Source organism: Equus asinus, chromosome 8 (assembly GCF_041296235.1).
Source record: "Equus asinus isolate D_3611 breed Donkey chromosome 8, EquAss-T2T_v2, whole genome shotgun sequence".
NCBI lineage: Eukaryota > Metazoa > Chordata > Mammalia > Perissodactyla > Equidae > Equus > Equus asinus.
Genome location: NC_091797.1, coordinates 86,734,102 through 86,755,464, shown reverse-complemented (window position 1 = coordinate 86,755,464; position 21,363 = coordinate 86,734,102). Strand labels below are relative to the sequence as shown.

The window sequence follows — 21,363 nt, the reverse complement described above, 5'->3', positions numbered from 1 at the left end:
ATTACATAAAGGGGAGGAATCTCTGGGAAATGGGCTTTTCTCATAGATGGTGTAATAGATCCTTCCCCGAGGAATTGATGTTCAGTTGAAGCTTCCCCGCGTTTGAAGCTCAGTTGCTGGGGAGACTGAACCACGCGCCAGGTCACACTGGGTAGTAAGTTAGGCATTTATCCCAAGAATCATATTGACCTTCTCAAGATGGCGCCAAACCCTTGACCACAGTCATCACGCTCGCTCCATGACTTCCTCTAATGGCCTCCACTTCCTGTCCAAAGACCCAACGTCTGTCTGAAGTTGTGGCGGAACATATGCCATGTTGGCGGGTTTTTTCCTCTGACGAGAACCTTTACAAGTATGTAAGAATAATATGAATGGCGTGCGTCTCGAGGTTTTTCCGTCATCCGAGGCTCACAGTTTCCATCTGGGTGGCAAGAGCGCGGCGTTTTTGATCAGGCGCGCGCCGCGGGCAGCTTCTACTTCCGCGGGTCTTCGGCGGCCGTGTGAGGACCCGAGAGTCACTGGAAGCGCAAGATGGCGACGGCGGCTGCAACCTCGGCTTCGGAACCGGAGGCTGAGCCCAAGGCCGGGCCCAAGGCCGAGGGAGAGGAGGAGGAGGTGAAGGCGGCTAGGACGAGGAGGAAGGTGTTATCGCGGGCTGTGGCCGCTGCGACGTGCAAGACCATGGGGCCAGGGTGGGACCAGCAGGAGGAGGGCATGAGCGAGAGCGATGGAGACGAGGAGTACGCCATGGCTTCGTCGGCGGAGAGCTCCCCCGGGGAGTACGAGTGGGAGTACGACGAGGAGGAGGAGAAGAACCAGCTGGAGATCGAGCGGCTGGAGGAGCAGGTGCGCCCAGGGGTGGGCGGCGGGCTCTTTCCCTGGGGCCGCCGGGCGCGGCCCGCCTCCCCGGTCCTGAGCGGGAAGAAAGCCGCGGAACCGCTCTTCCCGCAGCTGCCGGCATCGGAGCGCTTCCCGCCGGCCCCGTGCTGGGCAAGCCATATGCCATTGAATCCTCGCAACGACCCCGCCGAGGAAGGGGCGCATCCCCCGTTTTACGGGAGGAAACAGGCTCCTCGTGGAAGTAATTCTCTAGCTCGAGATGACGCTTCCTGCAAGTGGCGAGTCGGGTCTTGAACTTTAAACCGATTCCAGCGCTCCCACTCTTAACCACACCGTTAAACTCTGTCCAGCAGTGGAAATGTAATTCTGTCCTTAAGAGAAGGGTGTCTTCCTGAAGGAATGATGATAATGATGAAATAGGGCGTGATAGGAAAAATATTGATCGTGACGGCCATCATGGGGATAGAAAGGTAGAGATTTCGGCGTCTGGAGGCGAAGGCCCCAGTTCTAGCTGTTCCACACCTTTGTGTGCTTGGGCGCCTTTCTTCTTTGAGTCTCGGCTTCCTCATCTGTGAATTGGGAGCAGCAATTCTTGCATCATGTAATTGTCATAACGGTGATTATAGTTCATTGCGCGGCGCTTAGTAGTCGTGTGACTTTTAGTCTGTAACCTTATGAGATATAGGTGGTGGATCGCCTGTGTAATCCAGGATCCTAGCAGGAGATAGGTAGTGAATTCAAATTAGGGTAATTTGAGAAAAAGCCAATAAAGGGACTGCTGTGTTTAGAAAGGTGTGGCAGGGACATCAGGAGTGAAGATTTAGTACCTCAGGGCTAGTAACAGCAGGACCTTGTGTTCACTTTTAGGGCTGAAGGGGTGAGGGGAGTGACCGATTTTCTGAATGGTTGTGTGAAGAGGGCACCTAAGAGAATCTAAGACTTTAGGGCAAAGGGTGTGGCCCCAGTTTCCCATCAGAGATTGGAGTGAGGGAGGAAATACCTGGGCCTCCCTCTCCCCCTCTGTGCACACATCTGCTGGTGCCTCATACCTGGCACACCCTGCTGGGAGCAAAAGAGCCATGAAGCCAGTTGATGTGGTCCACAGAGGGGGGCACAGGACAGGGAGGAGGGAGTGGAGTGGATTTGGAGGGGCAGACGGAAGAGATCAAGCACATTCTCAATTTACAGGTGAGGAAACAGGCTCAGAACAAATGATGAAATGATTTGTTTAAAGTCACTCATAAGGGGATTTGAACTTTTCGGGGTTGTCTGTGGACCAGATGCCCCCCGTGTATGTGAAATCACTTAGTGATGTGAAGATTACTTGCTTAACCTTGCTGGGTGTGAGATTCCTTATAATGTCTTCTCTGGGAGTGATGTTTTTGTTAAGTTATGAAATAGTGATATCATCTATTGGTATAGCCTGTCCCACTTGTCATCAGATTTGACTGTGAAAGGAACCACTTGGAGTAGGCAGGTGGTTACCATTTCTGCTTTTTATGAGTAACTATGCTGATGTTCATTCAGTCTTTTTACTCATTCAGCAAATACAGTGTGATACAGAGTGCCTGACTGGCTGTGTCCCTGTCCTTATGGACGTCTCTTCACGCTTCTAGTCTTGGGCCTTTCAATGAGCCATAAGCTCACTTGGATCTTACTATTCTATGAGGTAGAGGAAATAGGATAATCTGTTTTAGTGGAAGGGGAGGCTTGGAAGCAGAGAGGTGAAGTCCTTGATGAGGGTGTCCAGCTTACTAGTCTAGGGGAGGAAGACAATTCCTCTACGCTCCAGGTCCTTCTGGTTGGTCTAAGAATTAAATTGACATGAGACAGAATAACAGGAGAAAAGCAAACAAAGCTTTATAATATGTATACATGGGAGAGACCCAGGACAACTGGGTAACTCGCCAGAATGGCCAAAGCTGCTACCTTAAATACCATCTTCAGCTCAAGGCAAAGGAGGATGTTGGGGGTAGTGGTTTGGGTCTTCAAAGGGGAGGAAGGCAATTTACATGGAGGTGGAAAGGCAAATGGGCCAGCTACAGACGGTGTGACCTGAGAGACACGTTTTATGTTACTTACATTACATTACATTACAGTTAGCTTATGGTGGTAGCTCCTTCCGGGAACAGGCCTTCTATCTTAAATTCTTTTAGGCAGTTAAGGGGAAGGTCAAAGTCTCTTTCAGAGTCTTTTGTTCTTAAAAATAATCAAGCCAAAGAGATGCATTTTGGGGTGGCCAATTCTGATCCCCTACCCTAGGGAGGAGGAGGGGTCGGAGCTGAGGTCTCCTGACCTCTGGTGCTCTGCAGTGGCCTGCATTGCGTACTCCACCGAGGCTGGGATGGAGCCCAAGGTGACCACGCGGGAGGGGCGCTGGCCAGTGATGGTGAATTGAAGAGCCTCTGGCCGCCTTCTCTTTGTCCTGGGCCTAGAAATTGACTTTCCCAATTTTTCCAAGCCTCCTTTCGACCTCATCGTAACCTCACAGCCTCTGGTTCCTGCCGTAACTGCTCTTAGGTGCAGTATGATGATGAATAACTTCCAGATAGGTCTGGGAAGTGTTCAGCCTTGCCATGTCTGTGAATTTCAGTTCTCATCCCTAGGTGTGTTTTGTGAAAGCTGGAAAATAGTGGGCTGGCTGGCTGTGTAACAAAAGCCAGGATTTTCCAGCACTTGTGTTTGGTCCTGAAATGAAAAGTGGCACCTCAGGCAGGTTCGTCAGTGCGCCCTGGTGCGGTGCAGAGATGGCTTTGCGGCCGTGTGAGAGCTCAGGGCCGCTGCTTGCTGGTGGAAAGACCTTGTACACGTTCTTTCAGCTCTCTGGGCCTGTGGGGTCCCAGCTGGGGAAGGAGGATTGTAACAGTGCCTCCCTCATGGGGCCGTTGTGGAGCTTAAGAGATGCGATGCGTGTTACACTCTTGGCACAGTTTGGCACGTCGTGGGTGCTGTGCCAGGGCCTGTTTGACAGACCTGCGCCGTTCTCCTGTCCCTGCCTTTCCCTGATTGCAGCAGTGGTGGCCCTTCCATCAGCCTCTCTGTTACCTCTCCACCCCATCCCAGGTCGTGCCCTCAGGGAGTTAGGAAGTCAGCGGGTCCCTCTGCGTTGGCCAAGCCGCCTCTTCTCTGTGAAGCGCCCTTCGTAGTTAATGATGTTGTGAGGCCAGAATAGGGCAGCGTCTGCACTCATCTGTCAGTGCCCAGGGAACTCCGTGGAGCTCTCTCTCCTTGCATCGCAGTGTGCATTTAATATGCACACTTTCAGAGCATCTCTCCGTATACAGCATCTTCATTGTTGGGCCTGAAAGTCAGAAATTTAGACGAGAAGCCACCTTAGAGGCAGTTCCTCTACTTCACTGACTTTTCTGCCTTTTTCTTTGGACCCGCACATGCTGTTCACTTGAGGGGCACTTGCACAGACATTGCTCACACTAAGTAGCAAGGACTCTCCCGCCCGCCTTTGCGCTGACAAACTCGTTCAGACCGAGGTGTGTTGAGAGTGGTGGGGTGGACAGCGAGAGCCTTGAATGCTCTTTAATGCCCAAAGTACATCTTTCCCCAGCTTCTCTTCTTCTCCTTCTTTTTTTTTTTTTTAAAGTTTGGCACCTGAGCTAACATCTGTTGCCAATCTTCTTCTTTTTTTTTTCTGCTTTTTCTCCCCAAATCCCCCCAGTACATAGTCGTATATTCTAGTTATGGGTCCTTCTAGTTGTGGCATGTGGGACGCCGCCTCAGCATGACCTGATGAGCGGTGCCATGTCTGTGCCCAGGATCCAAACTGGGGAAACCCTGGGCCGCCGAAGTGGATCATGTGAATTTAACCACTTGGCCGCAGGGCTGGCCCACACTTCTCTTCTTTAACTTTTGTTACTTGTGTGACACACTTGCTGGTCCATCTTGAAACATCAGTGTGTCATGAGAGCCCACTTGAGGAGCAGAGCTTTACTCCAGCTCTTTCATGGTCCAAATGGGGACACTGAGGACCAATGTGTCCTGACCTAGTCCAGTCCTTTTTCCACCCGTCATGTAATCATGGGATGGGTTCAGCTTGTCAAATTTTATAAATTATGAGCAGAACATTGCTAAAAGTCTTAAGATTTAAAAAAAGTTACAGGTCCTGCTCCTATCTGTTACTGATTCTTCTTTGTTAGCTTTTTGCATGTAATTTGATCCATACCAAGCAGTTCACATCTGGAAGTTAGAAGGTGTGGTGATCCAGTGAGCACCGCTTCCCACAGCGGGCGCTCTAAGATAACGTCCTTGGTCCTGTCGTGTGTACCTGTGACTTCTCTCCTGTCGCCCTCCTCCCTTATCCTCTCCTAAAACCCAGGTGACTACTTCCTTTTTTTTTTGGTGCGGTAACTACTTTCTGGAATCTTATGTACTTCCTTTTCAAACATGTTTAGTCTTATCACCTCAGCGTGCATCCCTAAACAATATATTGTCCACTTTTGTTCGTTTTTGAGCTTTTTCAAAAGTGTATCCGGCTATTTGTAGTCTGGGACTGGTTTTCAGTCAGCAGTGTGTTGCTAAGATTTATTTTTGTCACGTGCAGCTGCAGTTCGTCCGTTTTGACTAGCATGTACCGTCATGTGTTGCCTAGTGACGGGGGCGTGTTCTGAGAAATGCTGGGCGATTTTGTCATTGTGAGACCATCCTAGAGTGCACTTATACAAACCTAAATGGTCTAGCCTACTACACACCTAGGCTGTATGGTACTAATCTCATGGGACCACCGTCGCATCTGCGGGCTGTCGTTGGCCAAAACGTTATGTGGTACACGACTGTATTTAGTATATCAGTGTGTGAGTGTCCCACAGTTTGTCAGTTCTTCTGGCATTTGGCTTGCTTACACTTTCTTTTTCCTATTACAGACAGGCTACAAGGAACATTGTTACTGGTGAACTATGCTGCTACTGAACGTGTATAAGCATTTTTCTAAGTCAAATTGGGGTCATGGTCATGGGTCATGAATTCACGTTAGTAGGTACAACCGGTGCCACCTGTGTCATATATTTTCCTTCCTTGTGGGTCTGTTTCCGGGCGTTCTCGTTGGTTCTCTTGGTCTCTCTATTCCTGTCTCAGTTCCGCAGTCTAACTCATTGCTGAGACGTGCTGTCTGGGGAGGCCAGTACTGCGGTGCGTGTTGGAGTGCAGCAGCTCTCATCGACATGGTGGAGAGCACATTGTCAGTGGGCACAGTGGGAGTTGCATGAAGTACAGGTGGCCTGCCGTCTCTGGAGAGGGAAGCATTTATTGCTGAAACGTTGTGGCTGATGTTGGAAAAGTAGATGCTGGTCTAGTCTCCGTGTATGGACGTACGGTATCCCCATATCTCAACTCGTATGAAAGCCTTTGTAAAAAATTAAGCCTTTCCTTTTGAGATAATGGTAGGTTTTGCTGCAGTTGTAAGAAATAATACAAATAGATCCTGTGTACCCTTTACCCAGTTTCCCCCAATAGTAACCTTTCGTAAAACTATGGTGTAATATCACGACCCCGATATTGACAGTGATACAGTCAAGACACAGATCGGTCTGTCACCACAAGGATCCCGCCTGTTGCCCTTTTATAGGCACAGTTCCTGACCTCTGGCCACCGCTAATGTGTCCTCTATTCTAATTTAGTCATTTCAAGAATGTTACGTAAGTGGAGTCACAGTTATGTAACCTTCTGAGATTAGCTCTTCACTCAGCGTAACTCCCTGGGGATTCCTCTGAGTTGTGTGTATATGAGTTGGTTCCTTTTTGTGGCTGAGTAGTATTCCACGGGTGGCTGTACCATGGTTAGTTTAACCGTTCATCTGGGTTGTTTCCAGTTTTGGCTGTGAGGAATAAAGCTGTTATGAACATTCCTGTACAGGTGTCTGTGTGAACATAGGTTTTATTTCTCTGGAAAAATGCCCAGGGGTGCACTTGGCGGGTGATATGGTAATGTTGTGTGTTGAATTTTGTAAGAAACTGCCAAGCTGTTTTCCAGAGTTGCTGTACCCGTTTTACACTCCCATCAGCAACATATGAGTGGTCTGGGTTTTTTACATCTTCTCCAGCATTGGTGGTGTCACTTTTTTTTATTTTGGCCGTTCTGTTAGGTGTGTAATGGTATCTCACTGTGGTTTTAATTTGTATTTCCCTGAGAGCTAATGCTGTGCCCTTATTTGCCATCTCTGTGTCCTCTTTGGATGTATGTGGTGGTTCATGTCTTTGCCCATGTTTTAATTGGATTGTTTGTTGTTTACTGTAGCGTTTGGAGTTACATCTTTTAGATATTAGTCCTTTGTCAGATGTGTGGTTTGTAAATATTTTTCCCAGTGTTTACTTGTCTTTGCATCCTCTTAACAGAATCTTTTACAGAGCAAAAGGTTTTCATTTTGGTAAGGTCCTAACTTGCTGAGAATTTTTATTATGAGTGGTTGTTGGGTTTTCTCAGACATGTTTTCTGTTGCAGTTGTTACTGTGCTTTTTGGTCTTTAGCCTGTTGATGTAGTGGATTACAGTGCTTGCTTTTCAAAGGTTGACTAGCCTTGCGTACCTGGAATAAATCCCACGTAGGCATGGGGCCTGCTCTTTTTGTACGTTGAATTTAGTTCTCTGAGTCCTCCACACTGTGCCAGCTGTAGCCCACTTGTTTTGATTTGCTCTATTTTCATTCAGTTCTGTGTATTTTTAAATTTTCTTTGAGACTTCCTCTTTGACCCATAGATTAGTTAGAAGCGTATTGCTTCATTTCCAAGTGTTTAGAGATTTTCCTACTTTTACTGACTTCCGGTTTGATTCTATTGTGATGAGAAAACGTACTCTCTGTGATTTCATTTCTTTTAAATTTGCTGAAGTTTGTTTTATGGCGTAGGATAAGGTCTCAGTGGATGCTCCATGGACACTTAAGAAAAAGATGTGTGTTCTGTTGTTGTTGGGCGGAGTGTCCTATGTGTGTCAGTTAGATCATGTTGGCCGATGGTGTTGAGTTCTTCGAGATCCTGGCTGAGTATCTGCCTTGTAGTCCTTTTAGTCGCTGAAATGGGGGATGTGGAACTTCCCAGTAGAGCTGTGGATCCGTGTCTTCCTTCTTGCAGCTCTGTCAGGTTTTGCTTCATCTATTTTGAGACTCTGTTGTTTGGTGTGTACACGTCTTCCTGATGGGATGATCCTTTTATCGTTATGTAATGTCCATTTTTATCTCTGATAATTTCCTTTGCTCTGAAGTCTACTTTATGTGATATTAATGTAGCCACTTATGCTGCTTTTTTTTGTTGTTGTTGCTGAGGAAGATTCGTCCTGAGCTAACATCTGTTGCCGATCTTCCTCTTTTTGCTGAGGAAGATCCATCCTGAGCTAACATCTGTGCCAGTCTTCCTGTATTTTGTATGTGGGTCGCTGCCACAGCACGGCTGCTGAGGAGTGGTGTAGGTCTGTGACTGTGAGCTGAACCTGGGCCGCCAAAGTGGAGTGCACCGGACTTAGCCACCAGGCCCTGGGGCCGGCCCGTGCTTCTCTTTGATCACTGTTTGCATGATGTGTCTCTGCCCATTCTTTTACTTTCAGCCCACCCCTGTCCTTGAATTTGAAGTAACTTTCTCGTACTCAGCACATAGTTGGGTCGTGTTTTTATCCATTCTGCTGTTCCCTGCTTTCTAATGTGCACTTAGACCATACACATTTAGGGTAATTATTGGTATATTAGCGCTAAAGGCTGACATTTTATTGTCTTCTGTTTGTTTCCTCTGTTCCTTGTTTTTCTTTCTCTTTTTTCTTGCCTTCTTGTGGGTTACTTAAACTTTTCTTAGCATTCCATCTTGATTTGTTTATAGTGATTTTTAGGGGAATGCTTTGTGTAGTGTCTTAGTGGTTGCTTCGAGTATTACAGTCTATTTGACTTAGATGGTCTCTGTGTTTTACCACTGAGTGAAGTGTGGAGATCTTCCTTCCATTTAGGTCCCTCTACCCTTCCTACTTTTAAATCCTGTTATTGTGGATATCAGGCTTAAATTTTTGTTTGTTATTACATACAATTTAGAAAACAGGAGAAGGATCATCTGTTGTGTGTAACCCATATTTTTGCTCTTTCTCTTATTCTTTCTTCCTTCCTGATGCTCCAGGATTCCTTTTATCATTTCCTTTCTGTTTGAAGAACTTCCTTTCGCTCTTGTTTAGGAGTAAGTCTGCTAGTGGCAATTTTTTTTAGTGTTCCTCTGTCTTAGACATATGATAGCTTTTAAGCAATTAATTTATTATTTTAACTTTTGGTGTGAAAAGTTTCAAATATAAAAATAAACCTTTATGTACCTATCACTTAGTTTTGCCAGATACCAATGTGTTGCCATTCTTGTTTCTTCCAGTAGGGGTTTTTTTGTTTGTTGTTTAGTAAAGGACAAGCGCTTACCTCTGTACCTGGCTCGTGCTAAAGCAGGTTACTAAATTATCTTGAAATCCTCACAAGAAGCATGTGAGCTAGAACCTACGAGTATCCTCCCTTTTTTTCTTTTTTTTGCTGATGAAGATTAACCCTGAGCTAACATCTGTGCCAGTCTTCCTCCACTTTTTATGTGTGGGTCACTGGCACAGCATGGCTGATGAGTGGTGTAGGTCCGCGCTCGGGATCCAAAGCTGCGAACCCGGGCTGCTGAAGTGGAGTGCGCTGGACGTAACCATTAAGCCACAGAACTGGCCCCAGTATCCCCATTTTATAGATGAGGAATTGAAGGCTTAGAAAAGTTAATAACTTGCCTAAGGTCACACTTTGTGTTTGTTTTGTTAGAATGTTTTCTGTATTTTGGAGAGAACCCAAGTGTATTCTGGCCGGGGTTGTAACAAATTTGAGGGAGCTTCATGTTTATCATAAAAAGCCTCTTTTCTTCATCTTCCTGTGGGTCAGTGTTGCGTTACTGTTTCAGTGGCTGTCCCAGATGGCACATTTATCTTCTTCGTGGCAGCCGTGTGCGTTGTCACCAGTGGTGAAAATAGCTAAGTTACTTTGATGATGGCATTTTAAATGTCAACTTCTGTTCCTCTTCCTTTCAGCTGTCTATCAACGTCTATGACTACAACTGCCACGTGGACCTGATCCGGCTGCTCCGGCTGGAAGGGGAGCTTACCAAAGTGAGGATGGCCCGCCAGAAGATGAGCGAGATCTTCCCTCTGACTGAAGGTAGCGCTTGTGCGGTCAGCCTGCGTTATGAGCACAGAATTGAAGGGGGCATGGTTTTCTCAATGCTGAAAGTGGGTCAGGCTCCTTCTAGAAAATTTGGAACGTATCGTGCAAAGAAGAGAATCCATCATCCAAAGTCAGCGATTTTCAGTTTATCGTTTTGTAGTTTTTTGCAAAATGTAGGTGTGATCATATAATACTGATTCACATTTCGAATCCTGATTTCTTTATCCTAACACTATGATAAAAATTTTCTATGTTACTAAACTTTTCCCTTAGTCCCTATTTCCTATTCCATTAATTAGGTATTTAATTAATTCTCTCAGAAGTAGATAATTGTAAATGTATTCCAGTTAAACATATTCATTTTTGGTGAACAAGATTGGCCCTGGGCTAACATCTTTGGCAATCTTCCTCTATTTTTTTTTTGAGGAAGATTAGCCCTGAGCTAACATCTGTGCCCATCCTCCTCCATTTTATACGTGGGACGCCTGCCACAGCATGGCTTGATAAGTGGTGTGTAGGTCTGTGCCTGAGATCTGGACTGGTGAACCCCAGGCCTCCAAAGCAGAGTGTGTGAACTCAACCACCACACCACCGGGCCGGCCCTACAATTAAACTTGTACAAACGATTTTTAATGTAACTGTTTCATACCTTATTTGTTCCATGATAGTTAGGCATTTAGGTCATTTCTACTTGTTTGCTAATTTGAATCATAATTACGCTGAGCATCTTTGTAGTTAGGCCTACCTGAATATTCACAGTTGATCTTCTGGAGAGCAGTTGGAAAACACTGGTCCTGCATCCAGCTCTGCCCCCCTCCCATAGAGTAGCTGCTGAGTATAGACCCTGAAGTCAGATGGCCCACGCTCGTTCCTGCTTAAACGTCGTACCAGCTGTGGGACCTTAAACAAATTATGGAAACGTGCTAAGACTCCGTTTTCCCAGCATAAGATGGGGTCACAGTAGTTTCTGCCTCATAGTACACGGATGGATGAGGCCTTCTGTGTGCAGCACTTACCACGTGCCTGGCACGTCATCAGTGCTTGGGTAGATGCCACTGTTGCTAGTTACTAGCACCTTCCTCACAGGACTTTGGCAAAGTTTGGGTGAGAAAATATATACGCCAGTACTTTGCAAACTATGAAATGCCCAGTAGGCGTAGGGTACTGTGGTTTTCATGGTTTGATCTGTAGGAAGCATAAACATTCTGTATGCACGGTGCAGGTTTAGGAATGGACTTCTGTGACCTGTGCGGGTTGTATAGGGCGGGTGAAGCATTTGCGTGCTGATGACGCGCAGCAAGGTCCCTGCTTCCAGCCCACCCTTTGGTGAGGGAGGTGGTAATGCAAGATGTGCTCTTGTCTTGTAGAGCTCTGGCTGGAGTGGCTGCATGACGAGATCAGCATGGCCCTGGACGGCCTGGACAGAGAGCACGTGTACGACCTCTTTGAGAAAGCTGTGAAGGATTACATTTGTAAGTTCCCGGTGGGCTTCTGGGAGGGTGTCTGGCCGTGTCATCCAGCATCAGTCTCTGCTGTTGTGGATTGTATTGAGAGATGTTACTACCCAGAAAAGAGAGTATTAGTCTAGCAATTAGAAAGATTCGACTTCAGGTTTTTCTTTCTTTCTTTCTTTCTTTTTTTGCTGAGGAAGATTAGCCCTGAGCTAACATATGTTGCTAATCTTCCTCTTTTTTTTTTGGCTTGAGGAAGATTTGCCCTGAGCTAATATCTGTGCCATTCTGCCTCAACTTTATATGTGGGTCACTGCCACAGCATGGCTGACAAGTGGCCTAGGTCCACGTGAACCCGGGCCACTGAAGCAGAGTGCACTGAACTGAACCACTCTGCCAGGGGGCTGGCCCCATTGACTTCAGTTATTCTTATCGTCATGTCTGGTCTTCACTTGAGGATGTTTGGTTTTAAAATACAAGGAAAAAAATTATTTGTAGTAAGGGAATAAATATACTCACATCCAGCGTTTATCTGTCAGGGAGCTCTTAGATTATTTCCAGATGACGAAAGGTTACCTTCTACATGTTGAATGTGTTTTTAGAAGTTTCGGACAGGATGCTGCTTTTTCTAAATATTAAAAAATGTAAAATGTTTTCATTTTGAAATAATTACAGATGTACAGGGAATTGCAAAAATAGTACAGAGAAGTTCTGTGTGCTTACTCCTTGCAGTTTCCCCAGATATCTTATAGCCATCTTGCAAAATCAAAGCTGGGAACTTGACCTTGGTGCAGTGTGTGTATAGTTCTATGACATTTTGTCCCGTGAGTAGATTCGGGTCACCACCCCTGCAGTCGAGTTAGAGAGTTAGAGAGCGCCTGTCACCACAGAACTCTCCTGGGGTAGGCCTTGTACAGTGCGGCCAGGTGGGGGCGCCTTACCTGCTTTGAGTCCTTTTCCCTCCCCTGTTGATGGCTTAACTCTCTGAACATCTCTGCGTACATCGAGGGCCATGTGGGACAACGCTATGGACTAAATGTTTCTAGTGCCCCCTTTGCGTAAGCACCCTTCTTCCCTGTCTGACTTTCCTCTCCCCACTGTGGACATCTCCCATTGTGGACAGCGCCAACTTAGAAGATAAACTGCCCCAGGGGAGAGAAGTCTTCCGCCACCTTTTCCAGCCAATAAGAATTTCTCATTTGTTTACTTTTTATAATCTGAATAATGAAAACAATAGGTGTTATGTGAATATAAAATTACACTAAATGTATTTTTGAAAGCTGTACTTGGGTCTCTGCTCTGGTGCCGCCACGTGGCCTCGGAGAATCTCTGACAGAGTTCCAAATGCATGATGTTCCCATGTCTCCTGATGATCCTGTTCCCCTTTCATGGTGCCCCAAAGTCACCAGTGACAGCACCGATCCTCTTTCTCCAAGAATCTTTCGTCCTTCCGTAGACTGATGGTTTTCGGTCCCCTCTGGTTTTGCGGTTGTCTCTGCCGTCAGGCCTGCGCCGTCACTTGGTGCTGATGTCAGCGTGCCTTCCCTTCCCCCAGCTGCCTCAGGGCTGCTGTGGGTAGGAAGCCAGATCACCATGCTTCTTAGATGAGGGCTCATCAGTAGTTTTGAATGCGGCCCGAGGGCTTGCTCTGTTATTTTCTAGAGCTTTAGTGTGTGGAACTTGTGTCATTTGTTTTAAATGTTCGAAAACTCCTCTTGCCTGCTTCTTACTTTTTAACTACGTTTTGCACGTTTGAGGATGTCAGGCGTAGACCTCCTTTATTTCTCATCACGTACTCAGTGATGATTCTGGGCTGTCTGGGAGGTGGCCAGTGTGCCATTAATAGCTGTGGCTCTGGCCCTTTGGCTCTAAAGATTTTGAGAATCAGGTTCCTCGGTCCTGGGGAGAGCCTCGTGCCTGTTTTGGACCTGGGATCTAGTGACGCGTTCCTTTGTTTACTCCTCATAGTCACTGTGGACTCTGCACCCTTGGGTTTGCCGAGTTTAAGATGCTCTTCATAATATTTGCCCGTCTCTAGATTATTTAAATATTGGGAGGAGCCATGATGTAATCTATTGAGAACTACCTTCTCTTTAGAGGAGGAGCTGTTTCATAGACTATCTGTAAACGTGACTTACCCTCACGAAGGGCGTCAGCTCCAGGAGCTAGCTCATTTCCATTTTTATTTTGCAGCCCATATGGCAGCTCTGTATTGGTGAGTGAAAACAGAGAAGCTAACAGACTGGCTAAGTTCTTTGAAATAAACCTATTTCAGTGAAAAAGCAAGCCTTAGGAAAAGACAATAATTCGGAAATTGGTTTATCTTTTTAGTATTTTTATTTTACAAGGTTAGTGAATAGGCCTCTGATATTGCTTCAGGTTTCTGAAAAGTGGCTCGATAGGCAAACCGTGTAGAGCTAGAACTGATGCATTCATGAAGAGTTCGTTCATTAGTCTAGTCTTAAAGCCACGTGAGTGAGTGTGTAAAAAGTTTAGAAAGAAAGTGAAAGAAACGAGGCAATCAGGTCTTTTTGGTTGTTAAAACGTCATTAAAAATAGGGATTTAAAATATAGATTTCCAGTAACAGAATTGGTGCTTTTAATTTTGTTTTTTTCCACTTTGACCAGAAGGCTTAACAATTAGTCAAGATTCAAAAGTTGAGAAATTCTAGGCTTTGAAATCTCTTTGAAGATTGATTGAGATTTGCAACTCTTTTCATTGCAGTCTGTTGCTGGCTTCTTTCAGTTTCAGTAAATAAGCATTGCAGTCCCAGTCATATTACATATTACCACCTGGCATCTCCCGTGGATGCAGTTAAATCTCAACGACGATACCCAGCGGGGACGTTGTTTATAACATGCTTTCTTCTCCGGCTGCAGGATTAGCGTAGTCAAATTGGGGTGCTGGTTGATGATGCTCTGACCTTTTTGCATGAATGAGTGCTCTTTTGGTGGGCACATTTCTTTTGTTCTGCATCAAAACAAAAATTTTGACATTGGAGTATTTCATCTCATGAACTAATAGAACACTTGTCATTTTCAGGTCCTAACATCTGGCTAGAGTATGGCCAGTACTCAGTCGGTGGGATTGGTCAGAAAGGCGGCCTTGAGAAAGTCCGCTCTGTGTTTGAGAGGGCTCTCTCCTCCGTCGGGTTACACATGACCAAAGGACTCGCCATCTGGGAGGCCTACCGGGAGTTTGAAAGTGCGATTGTGGAAGCCGCCCGGGTGAGTGCCCTGGCTCCGGGACCGGTGCCTGCCTTTGACTGGTTGGGGCTGTTCCGTAAGTGGTCTTGGGAAGGACACAGTTAGCAAAATGGTCTTCGCCACTCCCTTAGTGGGTGGGCAGTAAAAGAAATAAAATCAGCAGTCTTTGTGGAATAGCAGGAATGCTTTCTTTGACTAAAAAGCAGATGACTCTACGATTTTTTCCTGATATTTAAAAATATTACTGTCTTAGTTATTGTTTCCAGATGAATGCACAAGAACAACTATGTCATGCCAAAAAAAACATATATGTATATCTCTATAACATATATATAAACATATATATATGTATATCTCATGTCCATTGGTGGCTGTGAGAGGATGAGCCCGTCATAATTGCATATTTTAGACAATGATTTATAGAATTTTCCAATGCCCTCCCTAGTGTCCCCTCTCCACTACGTTTGTGTGTGTGCACAGTTATTGCGGGCACGTAGTGGAGCCCTCTCGTCGTTAGACCCTTGTCCTTAGACTAGCCCAGCCCCTTCTGGATGGTGTCCCTGTTAGAAGTCTGCAGTGGTGCCTTCCCTTCACCTGCTGGAGGTGTCAGGGCTAGCTCCTTCAGCTGGCATTTGTGGCTCTCTAGAATCAGATGTAACTCTGCGTGGACTCTGCTCCCACGCTCCCCTCAACGTTCTCTCACTGTCTGGCCACGGTACTTTTATGGACACTGTTCCTTCAACTGAGAGATTTCTTTCTCTCGTTAGCTCTAGAGAGCCTACAGACTCATCCCAAATGCCAGCTTCTCCAGGAGTCTTTCCTGATTTCTTCCCTTCATAACAACAAAACTCAGCCCTAGAAACCAGCTTAAAGCAAGCCACAGTGCTTTGATACTGGTGACACTTTGCTTTTCTGATACGTACATTCTGCCTCATCATAGTCGTTTGGATACGTTTCTGATGATCCTTCTTGTTTTCTCCCCATCGTACATGCTTAGTAGCAGAGATAATACTTATTTTTGCAGTATTTGGCACAATACCTCATGTATAAGAGCTCATATAGATGTTTTTAGTTTGAACTAAAAGTGTATTGAAATTTTTTGAAGGAGGAAGAACCAAAGTTTGTCATTTACTACGAATTTGCTTCTTTAGCCCATAGCTGGCTTCCTTTCCCCTTTTGACCGGGAACAAACCTTTGATTCACAGCTTGAGAAAGTCCACAGTCTCTTCCGGCGACAGTTGGCGATCCCGCTCTATGGTAAGAGAAACTGACGTGTCAATAGCCAGCCCTTCGTGGTTTCTGAAACGCTTTGGGGTATGTCATGCAGTTAGGCCTTCCCCAGCATCCCGTGGGGCAAGTGTGGCTGGTGTTCTTACTCTCATTGGACAGTGTCACTGTGGACGAGGCCCTTGGTCACAACTTGCCTTGAATTGTATTAGTAATGCTCAGGAGGGTTATGAGGGCCAGAGCAGGACTGGAAGCTGCATGTCCGGACACCCAGTTGCGATCTCTCTCCTCCTGTTAGACGTTGTTGGAGAGGCAGAGACAGGGTCTCTGAAGGGACAGGGAAACTGACCCCCTGTGTTTTCTGGGGAAACTTTGTTGCATTGAGGTTCCATTGTAAGCATTCGCTCTTCAGGACTAACCTCTTCCCTGCTAGAGTGGGGATTTCCGTGGGTTTATCTCATCTCCTATGAGGCGATGTGGCTCAGAAGCACCATCGACTGGAAGTATTCGTATCTGAATTTCTTGGGGTTTGGTAAGGCTTCCCCTTTTTGGGTGGATATACTCTGGCGAGCCAAGCCTTCGAGGCTCTGGAGCTGGGAGCCGAGCAGCACAGGGTGTTTCCTGAGTGTGGGGAGTTTGGGGCTGCATCTTGTTTCCTCCCTAGGCATGGTTGTGCATCGTGGCCCTCAGGACCTCCGGGCACCTTGAGCCCAGGCAGCGCTGCTCTTTTTACTTCATGGCGTATTTGAATCTGATTTAACAAATCATAAAAGTGACTCTCCTTGAGTCAAATCCTTGAGTGACATGAAGAAAAGGCTAGAACTGAGCTGGCTTGTAGATTTCCTCTCCCCTACCAGGCTGAGGCAGCGTAGCGTAGCGAGGAGAGCATGGTCGCGAGCCGGCCTGCCTGGGCTCAGCCGCACTGTGCTGTTGACTGCAGACAAGTGAGGGAGTTCCTGCTTCAGTTTCCTCAACTGCGAAACCGGGGCCTGATAGAACCACCTCGCAGAGTGTGGGACCTGAGAGCGTTCATGGGGGCGGAGGGCTGGGACATAGGAAGCCCCAGGCGAGTGTTGCGGAAGGATTGCTGCTGGCTTCCCTGACTGACTGGTTCGTTGGAGGGCTGTCTGGGACCATGCTTTGAGGCGGTCTCAGGCCCAGCCTGGGCTCGGCAGGAGAGCGCAGGATTCCGTCACTAGAGCTCCTGTGGCACAGGTGAGGGAGGGGCTGGTGCGTCTGAGTCGCATGGTTTAATCTCTGTCTGGGTTGATAAAACCCAATGGCACGACCCATGGGGCTGAATCCATCTTTCAATAGATATGGAGGCAACATTTGCAGAGTATGAAGAATGGTCAGAAGACCCAATACCAGAGTCGGTAATCCAGAGCTATAACAAAGCGCTCCAGCAGCTGGAGAAATACAAACCCTATGAAGAGGCGCTGGTAAGTGCTGGCTCCTTTTACAGACAGCTTCTCTCTGCAGACTTTTCCCTGATCAATAGTTGCAAGTAAAACAGTATCTTTAAAATTTGTTTTATTGTGAAATGTATAGAGTGTATAAATGTATACATACAGTTTATGTACTAATAATAAAGTGAACATCCGTGTACCCACCACCCAGGTTAAGAAATAGAGCATTGCCAGTTCCTTACAAGTCTCCTATGTGCCCCTGTCCGATTGCCTCCTCTTCCCTCTCCCGAGAGGTAATCACTTTCCTGACTTTTGTGATAACCATTCCCTTGCTTTTCTTTATAGTTTTACAACCTGTGAACGTATCCTTAATTAATATATTGTTTAATTAGTTTTGAATTTGTATATAATGCAATCATGCTATTTTCTTTCATTCAATATGTTTTTGGGTTTTACTCATGTTGATAAGTATAGTTACAGTCCATTTGTTTTCACTGCTATAAAGTTGTCTGTATACCATGGTTTATTTATCTGTGTTCTTAGTTTGTTTCTAGTTTTTTGCCCCCCGGAATAGCTTGCTCTGGCCATTCTTGTATGTATCTCTTAGTTCACAGGAAAAAGAGTTTCTCCAAGTACATACCTAGGAATGGAATTGCTGGATCATAGGGTAATGATGAATTGTTTTCCAGGATATCAGTTTACTCTCCTACCAGCAGTATCTGAGAGTTCTCATTGCTCTTGCCCACCTTGGATATTACTGAATTTCCAAGTAATTACATACTTATTTCCAAATAATTTCCAAGTGATTACTTGTTAGGTAATTACATACTTAAGTTTTAGCCAATCTGCTGAGTCTGAAATGGTAGTTTTAATTTGCATTTCTCTCATTATTAATGAAGTTCAGCTTCTTTTCTCATCTATGGGCCATTCAGATGTCCTCTTTTGTGAAGTGCGTGTTAAAGTCTTTGACTCATTTTTCTTTTGATTTGCTTTTTTTCTAATTGATTCGTGTGAGTCCTGAATCTTAATCCTTACTTTTAGTTGTATGTGTTGCAAATTTTTTCCCCAAGTTTGCAGTTTTTTCACTTTTTTCAATGACACGTTTTGATGACCATTTCTTTTAATCTAATCGGGTATCTTTTGCTTATGGTTTGTGCTTTTGTTATGCTTAAGAAGTCTCTCTGTCCTCCAGAGTCGTGATTGTGCTTAGCTCTGTTTTCTTCTGAAGTGCATCGTTTCGTGTTTCGTGTTCAGGTCTTCATCTGAAATTGATTTTTGTGTGTGGCATGAGGTGGGGTCCAGTTTCATTTTTCCATACGGAGAACCAGTTGTTGCAGCCCTGATTTTGATAATTCCCTCCTCCCCTCTCTGTGCCGCCCCACATCTGTCATAGATTAGCTGTCCATTTATGTGTAGGTCTGTTCTGGGCTCTCGGTTCTGCCCCACGGGTTTATATGACACTGTTGTAATGATGAGAGTTTTACACTGAGCTGCTTAGGTAGTATGAATCCCGTCCACCTTGTTTCTCTTCAAGAAAGTCTTGGCTTTTTTAAACTCTTAATATTTCCATTGAATTTAGAATCAGCTTTTCAAGTTTTATTAAAAAAATGTTGATTTTTTTTTTTATTGGAATTGCATTGAATCGTAGGTCAATTTGGGGAAGAATTTACATTTTGTAAACATTGAATCTTCCAATCTATGAACATGGTATATGCCCCTGCTATTTAGGCCTTGTCTTTCTGTCAGGTTTTATAAATTTATAAATTCATCTGGTGTCTTGAACATATTTTTTAGATGTATTCTAAGTGGTTTTTGATGCTATTGAAAATATGTTTTAAAGATTTTCTTTTCTAGTTGTTTTTTCCTGGTATATAAAATGTAATTTGTTTTTCATATTACTTTGTTATCTGTGAAACTTGCTAAATTCTTATTAATTTATAGATTGTTTTAGATTTTCTCTCTTGGCAATAATGCTTGTGTTTTTTCCGACAATATTATTATTTGTAAGTGGCATTTTTTTCCCTTTCTTGATCCTGGAATGCTTCCAACTTCTTTTCCCATGCCTCAGACTTGTGCTTTTGTCTTGTATTTCTTGTCTTTTTGTTTGACCCGCAGACATCATTGTTAATTTTGCATGATAAGTCCGTTTGTTTACATTTACTGCATGCATTTCTGGAATCACTTTTCTTTTGTTTGAAGTCCACCCTTTAGAGTCTCCTGCGCTAGACGTTTGCTAGTAACAGATTTTCTCAGTTTTTGTTTGTTTGAAAAGGTCTTTACTTTATTCTTCTTGAAAGTTAATTTCTTAGGATATAGAATTCTAGACTGACAGTTATGTTCTCTCAGCAATTAAATAAGTCATGTATCGCTTAATGACGGGTGTGTTCTGAGAAATGCGTCACTAGACTATTTTGTCCTTGTGCGAACATCATGGAGTGTACTCACGTGAACCTCAATGGTGTAGCCTGCTACACTCCTAGGCTATGAGGTACTGATCTTATGGGCCCACCATTGTGGTCTGTCGTTGAGGGGAACGTTGTTATGTGGCACACGTGACTGTGTATCTTTCTGGCTTCTGTGGTTGCTGTTGGGAAGTCAGCTGTCTGTCTCACTCTTGCTTCTTTGCAGGTAATCCTTGTTTTTTCTCTGGCCGATTTTAAGATCTCATTGGTTTGGTTTGATGTCCTGCGTTTCATTGTAGTAGGTCCCAGTGTGGATATCTTTGTATTTATCCTGCCTCAGCTTTGTTGGGCTTCTTGGCTCTGTGTTTGGTATCTTCCATGGCACAGTGAGTAAGAGCACAGAGTTCGAGAGCCAGGCTGCCCCTAGTTTGAGTTTGAGCCCTGCCCTTTGCTGGTTCTCTGACTTTGGGCTGGTACTGGCCTCCCTGCGTCTCAGTTGTCTCGAATGTAACATGGGGATGGTAATGATACCTGCCCCATAGGATTGTTGTGAAGGCCCAATGTGAATACATCTGAAGCCAGCAAAAGCTTCACCTTCGCTTAGCATAACTGCCTTCACTAGATTTCCTCCTTAGTATTTCTTGTTTCTTTGCCAGTTTGTTGATGATTTTCAAGAAGATGTTTTTTATATTTAATCCAGCAGTTTTAGTTGTTTTCAATGGCGCAGTGTGTCTGGTAACTAATTTGTCATTATTGCTAGAAGCTGAGGCTCTGAAGCCTCATCTTTCTATGTTCAGAGCACGTGTGTTCTCTGGCCGGCCTGCATGCACTCCCTCTCCCTTTTGCACACGTGAGTGGCCTGTATGCAGTTGTATTTCACAAAGCCTCAGTAGTGAAATCCTCAGCCAGTTCAGTTTTGTCACGGCCATCAGCAGAGTGTGGCTGAAGAGAAAACCAGTTGAACAAGAGCATTTTGTCTCAGGAGAATTTTGACTGTGTGTCTTTGGGTCAGGAAACATTCGGCGCAGCCTCTTGCATCTTGTGCGTGTATCTGTGCTCTGGCAGGAGCTGATCCTTGCGATGAGAAACCTGAAATAGTACAAGGTGCTGAAGTACTCCAGGCTGGGTGCATTCACTGCACTCAGTAAGCCGAGAAAGTGACTTCTGCTTTGGAAGGATGGCTAGTGGTGGTCGTTGGAAAAGATCTTTCTCCCTCCTTCAGTTCCTGATTGAGGGAAGACTTGATTCCCTGAGTCTGGGGATGGGTTTAGAACAAGAGTTTATGGGACCTTTGTAACTATTGCTGGGAGTAAGCGCTTTGGACCCCTGTTGTGCCCATCAGATCGTAGCCCTCGATGTGCAGAGGTTCTGAGAGTGGGGATTGGTGATTCTCGGTGTGAGCAGTCTTGCCAGAATTTAATATGAAGACGTATTGTGCTTCCTGACAGTATCAGGTAGCTCATGTCAACTTCACTGCCTTTCTGCTTTGCCCCAGTTGCAAGCAGAGGCCCCCAGGCTGGCCGAATATCAAGCGTACATCGATTTTGAGGTGAAAATCGGCGATCCTGCTCGCATTCAGTTGATCTTTGAGCGCGCCCTGGTGGAGAACTGCCTCGTTCCAGACTTATGGATCCGCTACAGTCAGTACCTAGTAAGATCGCTTACCTGTTCTAATTT

The 21,363-nt window shown here is 45.3% G+C and overlaps 1 protein-coding gene across 2 annotated transcripts in view; it reads left to right on the top strand.

The window, feature by feature from the left end:
- The first annotated feature begins 496 nt into the window (after window positions 1-496).
- Window positions 497-21,363, top strand: part of SART3 (spliceosome associated factor 3, U4/U6 recycling protein) — a 34,848-nt gene continuing 13,981 nt past the window's right edge. Inside the window, exons 1-7 of one of the 2 annotated variants that reach the window (XM_014862496.3) lie at window positions 497-846; window positions 9,858-9,984; window positions 11,358-11,462; window positions 14,485-14,669; window positions 15,854-15,905; window positions 17,193-17,317; window positions 21,182-21,337. In XM_014862496.3, the coding sequence (XP_014717982.1) occupies window positions 532-846; window positions 9,858-9,984; window positions 11,358-11,462; window positions 14,485-14,669; window positions 15,854-15,905; window positions 17,193-17,317; window positions 21,182-21,337 (1,065 nt within the window). In that variant the 5' untranslated portion in view covers window positions 497-531. Of the gene's footprint in view, window positions 847-9,857; window positions 9,985-11,357; window positions 11,463-14,484; window positions 14,670-15,799; window positions 15,906-17,192; window positions 17,318-21,181; window positions 21,338-21,363 lie in introns of both variants that reach the window. The other variant, XM_014862495.3, reaches the window with a different exon arrangement.